Source organism: Cenococcum geophilum (assembly GCF_001692895.1).
Source record: "Cenococcum geophilum 1.58 unplaced genomic scaffold K441scaffold_12, whole genome shotgun sequence".
Taxonomy (NCBI): domain Eukaryota; kingdom Fungi; phylum Ascomycota; class Dothideomycetes; order Gloniales; family Gloniaceae; genus Cenococcum; species Cenococcum geophilum.
In genome coordinates, this window is record NW_027137570.1 from 1,471,629 (window position 1) to 1,482,509 (window position 10,881).

At 49.0% G+C, this 10,881-nt stretch overlaps 3 protein-coding genes across 3 annotated transcripts; 1 reads left to right on the forward strand and 2 right to left on the reverse strand.

Annotated features, from left to right (window-relative positions):
- Positions 1–95: 95 nt before the first annotated feature.
- K441DRAFT_685801 (diacylglycerol O-acyltransferase 2A) lies at positions 96–1,650 on the reverse strand (the record flags this gene model as incomplete). Its single annotated transcript, XM_067651925.1, has 2 exons — positions 96–1,110; positions 1,163–1,650. The coding sequence occupies 2 exons, from the start codon at positions 1,648–1,650 to the stop codon at positions 96–98; spliced, it is 1,503 nt and encodes a 500-aa protein (XP_067506219.1).
- A 186-nt stretch (positions 1,651–1,836) lies between these two features.
- Positions 1,837–3,702, forward strand: K441DRAFT_607061 (uncharacterized protein). Its single transcript, XM_067645427.1, has 2 exons — positions 1,837–2,749; positions 2,805–3,702. The coding sequence occupies exons 1-2, from the start codon at positions 2,176–2,178 to the stop codon at positions 3,431–3,433; spliced, it is 1,203 nt and encodes a 400-aa protein (XP_067506220.1). The 5' UTR covers positions 1,837–2,175; the 3' UTR covers positions 3,434–3,702.
- Positions 3,703–6,288: 2,586 nt separating this feature from the next.
- On the reverse strand, positions 6,289–9,237 carry K441DRAFT_675665 (uncharacterized protein; the record flags this gene model as incomplete). The annotated part of the gene is made up of 2 exons (XM_067650874.1): positions 6,289–9,152; positions 9,216–9,237. 2 exons carry the CDS (start codon positions 9,235–9,237, stop codon positions 6,289–6,291), a joined length of 2,886 nt encoding a protein of 961 aa, XP_067506221.1.
- Positions 9,238–10,881: the final 1,644 nt, after the last annotated feature.

Below are 10,881 nucleotides of genomic sequence, written 5' to 3' on the forward strand. Positions count from 1 at the left end.
ATCCGCAGCGCCAATTCCATACCGAAAGGATAAGTTCACAAATAATAATACGATGACTCACACCCTTATTTCCTCACGAAAGAAACCATCCACGCCTACTCGATAATTTCCAATTCCCCTTTTCTGTCCTTGGCAAAGGTATCCTTCCACTCGTCCCATATCCGCGTTAGTTCCTTGACGTATTCGGCATGCACATTATCCACATAATCCTTACCCGGATGCGTCTTCTGGATTAGCTTGATCGGCCGTCCCACCACCACATTCAAAGATTTCCGATATGGCATCATACCCACATCATAATTGAAGACTCCCCGAGCATGGAACAACGGTACAGTAAACCCCATGAGCTTCTTCACGAGTAGCTGCAACCGGTGCACGCGGGGGTGCTCTGTGGCATTCACCTGCTCATACAGCTCGTTCTCGCCGAAGGCGAGCACGGGGACCAGATCGGCGCCGGTGCGGATGGCGAGCTTGACGAAGCCCTTGCGGCGCCCGAGGACGAGTCGCATGGCGCCAGGGCGGGCGTCGAGGGATTCACGAGCGCCGCCAATGACAATGGTGATTGCGCGGCCCATGCCTTCGCCATTGGGTCCGCCTTTCGAGAGGATGTTCTCGCATGACTCGCGCGAGACGGAGGCGAGGCCCATGCGGAGCGCGTATTCGCGGTAGAGGGGAATGCGGAAGTTGGAATCGAGGGTGAGGAGTGTGTTTGTTATGCCCGGAAATAGTTGGGAGAAACCTAGCGCTTCAGTTGCGAATGCGGCAAATGCGCCGTGCGAAATGATACCATGCGGGTGGTAACCGAATATGTATTTGCGGGTGGGTGGGAGAACGTGAGAGCGATGGAGCCGTGCAGGGAAGTACGAAGCGAATAGTGACCATATAGAAGATCGGCGGAAGCGTTCACTGCGGTGGGAAAGCTGGCCAGATGTCCCAGCGTGGGAGAAGAGGACGTAAATAAGATACGGTAAGAGTATGGGCCAAAAGATCGGAATGCTACAAAGGAAGAAGAATGTCGTGAGAGTCAAGGCAATACTGAGTGTATGCATGAGGACTACGAGGGTCTGGAGACGTCTTTGGAGGGGTACGTTGAGGGGTGCGAAGCGGATACTACGTGACGTTAGGATGGCTCTCCTGATATGAACTGGCTGTTACAACTTACCTACTCCTCTGCCAGCCAGCACCGGCCATTCTACCAGGAACAAGTTGATCTTTCTTCTTTGTCTCCTTCTTGTCCTGCCTGAGCTCCTTCTCATAATTATCGGATGGCTTCATGCTCGTCAGAAGCACTCCATCCCCATCCTTGTACTGCTCGTACATCTGACTGTTACTTCGTTCATCCTTTTTCGCCTTCTTAGATCCATTGGACTTTGAGGACGAGTTCCTCTTATGTCCTTTCCGGATAGGACTCCTGGGTGTGTTATCCTGCCCTGAGCCTTCGTACTGCTCCTTGTCGGGCTCCTGTGGTATAGATGGTCTAATGCTGCCGTTCGTCAGGACAGATTCAGCATTGATTTCCTTCATTCCATCAAGGCCATTCGTGTGAGAGTGAGGCGATGCCCCTTCTTCGGCAGCTTCAGCATAGGATTTGGGCGCGAGATGTTGAGCTTCGCGCTCTTCCGGTTGGGTGGGTTCTGGGTTCAAAGACATGACGAAAACAGCTCTCTGGGTATTTATATATGGTCCAAAAGGGCTACTACCGCATCGCAATCATGGTTGTGGAAAGTTGCAATATAGAGGAAATTCGATGACTGGGGTCATTTTGTGGCTGCCGCGTGGTGGAGGTCGATGCCAGTCGACTGAATCATGACGTCGCCGGACACTGCAAACGTCCATGCTTTTGGAAGCGGAAGCCACCACAGCCACCCTGTGCGCTGGCTACACGAAGTCGTTATTGTATTGCTCTCTCCATATGCTCTCCAAGGAGCACTCCACGACTCTCTAGGAGGCCGAATTGCTATAAGACCCTTGCATCATCACGTGGCAGCGAGAAGGCTGGGGTTAAAATGGCTGCCTTGACGGAATCATCTTCACTTTTCTCTCAAAACATCGGCAAGAGTGAGGAAAAGCCTAGGAAACGTATCTGTCCATCTCATCTGGTAGGGAAGGAAAGCGCTTGCATCCGTCATATGCGCTTTTGGCCTTCCGGAAGCCTTGAATCCCTTTCCGTGGAGTATGTCTATGAACATCACGGCTGCCCATTCCTCTCGTGTCAAAAAGACCAGGAAGCTGAGCCAAAATCCATTCCTTCGACGTTCATCCTCCTCTCCTTTCTCCTCCAATCCTCGCCGGAAACCTTCTCAGCCCTCTAAAGAGAAGCGTGTTGCTACTGAGGATGATGCGGATAGGATGTTCAACGAGCGCCTCGATGACAATGGAGTCATAGCATCGCTGGCCACAGATCTAAACTTTCGAGATGTTCCACAATTCGTTCAGTATATACAAACTCGCATGTTCTGCGATATACCGGAGAGAGCCCCGGGAATGAATTCCACTAGGATAGCAGAAATCCTGAACTATCGGGCGGCTCTCCCGCCTATAGTAACGTTGGCGCATGTTCATGCTTTAAGTAGTTCACCAACTAAGACTGAGAGGGAGATCGCGGAACTCGCGCAAGCTGGTATTATTCGAAAGGTAGCCGTGCCTAATCGAGGAGTAGGTGCGGCAGCAGTTGGAGATGGGCTCGTGCTGGTATCAGAGTGGGAAGGGCTGGTCCATTCTCATTCTGATCTCGGCGAAGAGGTGAAAAGTGTGTATAAACATATTTATAATCTGTCTGAACATTATATCTGACCTTTAACTAGTCAAATACCTTTCACTCTTCAAAGACAACCCAACATCTACTACCGTCTCTGGCATAAACTTTACCCCAGCAGAAGTCTCAGCCCTTACGACTGCTGGCTTCCTCACATCCGCCACCGCAACAACTTCTCAAACGGATCTTTTTGCCCGGCCAGGCGCTGCCAGCTTAGGTACACTGGCCTCGCTTTCTACTGCCGGTTCAAAGAATGCTTCAGGCTCTCTTGCGGCAGTGGGTGGATCAGAGGCTCTGACGAACATTAGCGGAGGTTCCGGTCCGCGCTCACGGTCAACAATTCGTTACAATTTCTCCCTTCCCAACACCGGCCCGCATCTCCGTCTTCTCCTTGCTGCCCGCACTCACATCCTTAACCTCCTTAAGAAATCAAAATACCGCGAGGCGCCCATGAACACACTGAACGAGCGCTGGGATGGTGGTATAGCAGCCGATGACGAGCAGTCGCAGGCCAGGAAAGCGAGAGGAGAATTTGTAGGGGTTCTCCCAGGCCGTACGAAGAAATGGAAACAGTTCTACGGGCTACGGTTCGAATGGGTTTTAGAGGAGTGTGTCGGAGCAGGGCTGGTAGAGTTGTTCGAGACAGGAAGCGTGGGAAAAGGCGTCAGGACAATTTAAACGAGGACATCGCAGGCATGAAAAGCGGTGACGATCGTAAGAGTATGGTACAAAAAGACTGCATAGTGGGGCAAAAACCACATCAAAATTTCTAAGTCACACTGCGGCACATAGTTGCACACACATAGTTGCACACATCACATAGCCATATCCACTCATTTTTGAAGCCATTATCTATGCTAGATAAGGCTCTTTGTATACAATCCTTAATATTTCAACGCTCTATTACTTAGTATTTTATCTGGTAGCCATATACAAGCCGTATAGCCTCTAGCTTCTGCGGCGTCTTCTTAATCTCCTTTATAATCCATGCACATAGATCTAAACTATCCTATAACTCTTATACCACCCTTATAAGATCCTCCTTTGTTGTAGGAAAGTCTTCCATCTCGTTAATATATGCCTTTATCTACCTCTATACCTTCTTAATAGCGTTAAGGTCTGGGGAGAACGCCGGCCATTTAATACCGAAAATACCAAGAACTATATGTACGGCCTTTGTGTAGCCTTTATAAATAGGCGCTCCGTCTTTAATAAGAATAACCTCCTTTCTAAATTTAGCTAATACGTGGTTAAGGTAAGGTAAAATCTAATCTGCATATGTCCGCAACATATCAAGCTGCCCTTGGCCTCAATGGCAGAACGCCGCATACAAGCAGACTCCCGTATACCGTCCCCCCCATTCTCACCTTTTTAACGCTCCTGTCACGTAGGGCGCCAAAATAGCCCTTTCCCATTTTAACATACCAGCGTGTTTAAGATGGCTTTGCCCTTTGCTCATCGCGCACAAACTGCAATCATCTTCTCTTCTCTTTTGCTCGGCCAGGCGCGTTCTGCTTAACATCCACCTCGCTCATCTCCAAACATTCATCTACGACAGCATCTTGCAATCTCTCATATTTTCGGTGCCTTCATTGGCAGTAACGCGGCATGCGGCGGCGTTCGTCAGTTGAATGTTCCTCTAAGGAGAGCGAATATGCTAATTCGGAAACGAACGATGATGCTCGTTCGAGTACAGATTTTGAGAGAGGTCGACACAATAGTGACGATAATGGAAGTGGAGGCGTTGATAATCAGGTGTGGCGCCTCACTAATGAGGACCATCCGTCTGAGCACTATCTCCAACAGCTCAACACGTTTGACGAAACGGACTATACCAAACAAGACTACAAACCTAGCAGAACCTGTCTACTTGATCGCATTGAAGAACAGTGGGACTAGTAAGTGACTCGCGCCATTTCACTTCTTCTACCGCGTTACGCTCGAAAGGCACTAACACCGCTTAGATTCTAGACATAGGTAAAACCTTCAACAGGCCTATAAGTCCATGTCTATTCCCAGTCCTTACAACTTTTTTTGGACTGGCTACTTAATCAGCGCTGGGGGAAAAGAGGAAGGAGGTGCTGGGGGACCAAGGAAGGAACCAAGCTCCCTTGGACCGTACTGGAAGGTTTACCACCTTGTATACCAAAGAGCGACCGGTGGTAAGCTTAACGCTTAGTTGAACTGGATATGAAAAAGGTAACTGCGTTTCAACTCCAATAGTCTAGACATTGGACAGATCTAATTTAAGCGTTAGGTACTTAGAAAGCTAGCCAAGAAGCATGGCTTAAAATGGAAGGGGCTAGAGAAGCCCTGTATGTATGCGGAGTACCCTACAAAAATGCTACGGACGAACCTGATGACGACCGGAAAGGGGTACTGCCATGGGCGTCGTAGGGTACAACTCCAGCTGTGCCTACAACTGGGCGGTTTTACTGCGAATCGGCCCAAAGCCCTCCTTGATCTCTGCTATTGGCTTATCAAGGTCACGCTACTCCGGGACCCAGTGGGTGGGCCTCATTGTATGTTACTGGAATTCACATTTGAACTTACGAAGGGGTACCTTGGTATGAAAGATATGTGGGTTCTTAAAGCTCTACCCTTTCCTTGTATTTGCTACGATTTGTAACGTAACAAAATGAGTAGTAATGCTTACTTGCTAATTAGGAAATACCTTCTTATCCCTGAAATTATCTACGACCCGTCTCTCAGCTTCAGCCCTCATGTCTTCCTCCTCGGTCTCTTTTTCGCTGATCGGGCGTTCGCGGCATACAACCTCACGTCTCCGGGGAGCTGAGCAAGCTCTACATTGAGCCAGGTCGCAATAAGCTGCTGTTGCGACTAAATCGGAAACTGGACGATATTCCTGTGTTCCGCCAGAGCCGGCCAATCAACCACGGTGTTAATGGGGTCTAAAAACGGTCCTCGAGGTTCCGTTCGTTGCCATCCCTGTTGCTGCAATAGAGACGAGGTGTCCTCCCTACTAGCGCAGGTAAACTTTAGGATCTTGAGGCGGACGGTGGAAACACCGTATAAAGCCCTGCACCTAAATCGTTGTCAGATAGGATCTCCCATAAGCGGAAACACCGTATATTAATTAAGGGCCGATTCCAAGAGCGATTCGACTCGGATGAGCTGGAGCATGCGATCAAAGAGATCGTTATATGGCAAGGTCTGGCTGAGGATATGCCTCATTAGAAACGGACGGGAGAAAGATCCTCTTTCATTGTTCGAACCGAGAGACGCGCCGAAGGCGACGTACAGTCACAATGGCTTGAGAGTATTGTTCCTCATTACTGAAAACATCAGCTAGAGGACCGTCGTCCATGTTTCCGCGGAATCCGTCCATTTGGATGCCGGATTGGATGCCCGTATCCCATTCCCTTTGAGAACCATGATGGAAACGACTTATTTCGGCGGCTTCGGCATTTGTACTTCTTTCATTGCTGCTGATTTGATGTCTCTCCGGTACGCGAGCGAGCTCTGCAACTTCGTCCTCAGCATCATCTTCGTCATTAGAGTAGTCATGCCTACTACCTAGTCACATTTGTACTTCTTTCATTGCTGCTGATTTGATGTCTCTCCGGTACGCGAGCGAGCTCTGCAACTTCGTCCTCAGCATCATCTTCGTCATTAGAGTAGTCATGGAGTCCATAGGACAAGGGATCAGCAAGGATACGGGGCGGCAGTTGATGAAATATCCCATTTGGGGCAATGTAATCGTGTGTATCACGGGTATTTGGGAACCTAAAGTGCCCAACATCAATGCCTGCATTTTGTCCTGCCTGCTCCAAGTCTTCTTCCGGCTGCACGTTAGGCGGAACTCTGCTGTTTTGGCGAGGAAGCGTCATTCCTCCATTACTTGAAGTTTTGGCTCGAACGAAGACCATGAATCGTGATCTGCTGTTTCCTCGATCCCGGGTCTCGACGCCGGTGTCAAGACGTCGGTACCACAAGCTTACAGAAAGTTTATTTGGGCAAAGTAGGATCATGCTAAAGTTTTCTTTATTAACCCTTTCTAAGATTAGGTTGGTAGGGCTAAGTTTTATTCGGTGGAGTTCGGCAACAGTGGGTATCCGATTAGAGTGGGTGCGGGGCGGAGATATCGATATGGTTGTAGAACCTCTCGTCTCTTCCGCCTGGATTGCGATTTGAGTCTCCAGTACTGTGTACGCTGGTGATGTTTGTGTGGTGCTGCACGAAGTAGTGGTGTGATCAGGAGTTTGACACTCAAGGCAGGTATCGGTTACAAGGGAGTACACAGCCATCTGCGGCGAGTCTGCAAGAAGCCTTGTCCAGTGATTTTTGTTCGGATCCAACGATATTGAGCGCTCCTCGGTGCTGCTTAAGAAAGCGGTGGTGAAGCCTAAATCTGTCATTCCTGTGTCATTAAGGAGCTCTAGGATACTGCAGAGAAGTTCAGCAACTTGAGACCTTTCTTCATTATGGTCCCCCCAGAACTTAAAAATTGCTTCCATATTAGGATTCAAAAGGGCCATAATGAGAGAGCTCCCCCAAGGCGTTGACTCCCAGCCAGGAAATTGGCGTTCAAGCAATGGCTTCATCGACTTTCGTAGAAGAAAATCCTTCAGTGGAACCCTCCGTGCATTCCCAGTGCAGTGACTAATTTCCACTCCCAGATACTGTTGGAAAATCCATGGATTCGCTCTCGTCGGGTTATGCATCCACTTATCTAGGAGATGCTGTTTGAGGGTAGTGGCCGGTATCTTCTTTTGGGTTCCGGTGACAGATATGCCAACAATCCTGGAGAGGGAAACCCCCAAGCTCCGGTTGTCTGTAATCCATGATGAAGGTCTCGGGCCAAGAACACGCATCATATCACCGTAAGTCGCCTCAAAATCGTTTAGGGTATAATTGCAGTCGGTGTTGACTCGGAGGAATCTTCTAGATTCTTCACCGATGAGAAGTAAGTCGTCTTTTAACAGCGGAGGACCGTCTGAGGGAGAGAAAAGTCTTGAGAAACGCTTCCGGTAGTAAGATGGCCAGCTTTCCCAGTGACATCTGACGGCGTTTTTATATGTGCTCCCCATACCGCTAGTGCTATTCATTCCGCGAATTACTCCTTTCGAGACATTGTATTGGCGAATTCTATTATCACCCTTCTCGTCTACAGTGGGAATGGCCCATATTGGACCCCATATATCGGCAAAATGCTCCATTCGAGTTAGGATGGATAGGCTGTCCAAATGTCCTAAGCGCTTGAGCGCAGTTGTCGCAGTCTCGCCACAGCCATGGATGAACTCGAATACCCAGACTCTCTTGTGATCGAGGAAGCCATTGAGACATGCTAAACACCGAATCGTGCATTGGAAACTGAAGGACTTTGAATGCGTAGAATTAACGGTGATACCACGAGTTGGTGTGCGAACATGCAGATACTCCTCGTCGAACCGTGAACCATGTGAACCTACGTAGCATACCAGGGCCAGATCCAGGAAAAGAACAGTCATTCGGCAAATTTCTAATATTGGTAACCCTGTCTGTTTCGTGAAACTGTCCGGGGGGAACACTGTGTCATCGAACGGCTCAAGTAACCGATTTAAGGAAGTCGAAATTGATCGTTCGAGGCAAGACTGCACAGAGGAACTTGTAGCGGTGGCCTTACTCGAGATTTCGCTAATAACATAATCAATGCCAGAAGCGAGACCAGCAAGATTATCTCGAGAAATTGGAACAATCTCAGCAAGATTGTGTTTAGGACGCGCTGAAAGAAAGCTGAAATATGTTGTCGCAAAACCGCAATTGACCAGGTGATCAAACCTTTGGATGACGCTCTTCAAAACCATCAAACTGTTTCTCAGACTGTCCAATACTTGCTTTATTTCCATCTCATCAGTTTCAGGGAAACTCTCGGATTCCCTGAATAGATTGGCGCTCGAGACGCTTTGGGTTCCCCAATTTAGGTCGAGGGTGGCGTCTACATCGAAGCCCAGAGGGGAAGGAGGGGTTTCTCGAGTTCTCCTCTTTATAAAGACGCCGTTGTTCAGAGCATTATAGGAGCCTTTACAGCGGAAGTACTCGGACTGGAGAACAACATATCGTTCCAACGAGTCTAGGCGACTATAGTATGCCTGTGGATCAACAATATGAAGATCATCGTCGAAGTTGTATTTAGCAGCCGTTTCTTTCCATTGTTCCACTGATGTTGTCGCCCGAGCTTCGGCTGATCTTCTCCTAGGCCTCTCGATGAGGCCGAGAGTGCTGTTGGCTCGTATACTAGTAAAGTACGACAGAGGTAAGTCGTCTCTAAGCGCCTTTCCTCCATGAATGAGGATCTGTCTATCTGGGTCAATCCCTTTCATTTCGAATATCTTTCTCTTGAGATCGTCCACAAGATCAAGCATCTCAATTTCCACCTCGAACAAGTCACCGCTGGCTAATTTCATATGTTAGACGACAAGGAGGCAACGAATGTCAAAATATAATCAGTGCCACCTACGTGTGCTGATATTAATCTTCATATTTGAGAATTATCGCGCCAGAAACAGCAGTGCAGAAAAGGTTACAAAAAGTATAGGTTTGCTAGTGTGCAAATACAAGACACAATTAAGTTCGGCTGAAGGACTTTTCCGGGGTTGCTCTTGCGTTTACCGGGGCGTGGGCTGATGCCCAGCCTCAGGGTCATTACACGTATTCACCTTCAAGCAGGCTAGTGTGATAAGCGATAAGCGATTATTGAAGGTACATGAAAAACCATGCCTGTGGCTGCATCGGATGGTGCGCAAATGCCTTCTCCGCGCCGCAGGATATATTAGGCACACCAATCATGTTCTGGAGCCCTCCCCGGAACGCTCATCTGACCCGAAACTGCGGCAAGGCAGCGACCAGCCTGAGAGTGAGCCGTGGATGAGGAGACAAGACTGTGCCGCATAACCATCGAAGCCATAAGCACGGGCCGCGATGAAGCACTCTAGTGCGTGTCCGCATTTGACCTTGGACGGAGAAATTTCGACGCCTGTTGCTAGTTATGGCATGGCAATTCTTCGACGTATTACGCTCAAGGTTTCCTTCTCCATGCGCTGGAACGTGCGAGTGACGGTTCAGTCCTTTGCACCTTCCCAAGTTTGGCGCTTGTGCCCTTCTTGTACTGCCCACAATGGCGCAGATGCAACCCCTAGCGATGACGACTAGGTCCCTATTCGCAATACAGAGGTTCTCATCGCAACTACGTTCTCCATTCGTTCAACCCGAAACAATGATGACCATGTGATATTGTCATGGAGAGATTCGTCCCGCTCCAGTAAATCGTCTTTAAAGCGTTTAAGTGGGCTCCTTAGGGATGCAGGAAGATTACTCACCATTATGCACGCCGCTAGTATTCTCCACGGAGCACTACGTCCTCGATCCTTGGCAGCTGCGCCAAGACCGTCATCCTTGATAATTTGGTGACCCGCCACCGGATTTGATATCCTATACTAGGGCTTGCTCTGGCTGTGTTGTCCTTAGAAACTAAAGGAAATTCTGTCACTAATTGTAAATCAGCACCGCAACGCTACTAGCACGTCTACCTGGACTGCTTCTATCGAACAACCTATCTACGGCCGAGATTACCTACTCATGCCTACTACCTAGTCAGCTGCTTCCTAGCCGGGTTGATGACTCTGTGGTATCTGCGGCAGAGGAGAAACGACACCAAGACCACCTTCCCCATCTGCACACATATTAGTGGACTTCTATTAGCTTGTACCGTTCAGGAACAGGTAATACCTTGGCTCAGCGGACCTGGAGGGCCAGCAGCTCTTACCCGAGCCAGTGGTCCCCGATTCGGAGAACACGACACATTAGAGTCTAGCAGATCGGTTGAGAAGTCATCGATATCGGCCCATTCTCCATCATATTCGGAGGGATCCATCTTCGCGGAGGTTGTATTTCGTCATATTGGGCTTAGCCTTGGCCTTGGGCTTAGATTTCGTCTCGGGCTTGAGTGATGGAGGAATGTGAGAAATGTATTTCATAGGAGGAAGCGAAGGGGCCAGTGGGAGAGTGCTGGAAGATGAGGCTACATTGATAGGGGGTCTTTTAACCTCTCCAGTCGGGAGAATGGAGCTGGATTCAAAAGTTAAAATACGTGGCTACNCCCCCCCCCCCTCCCACAAAACAAAACA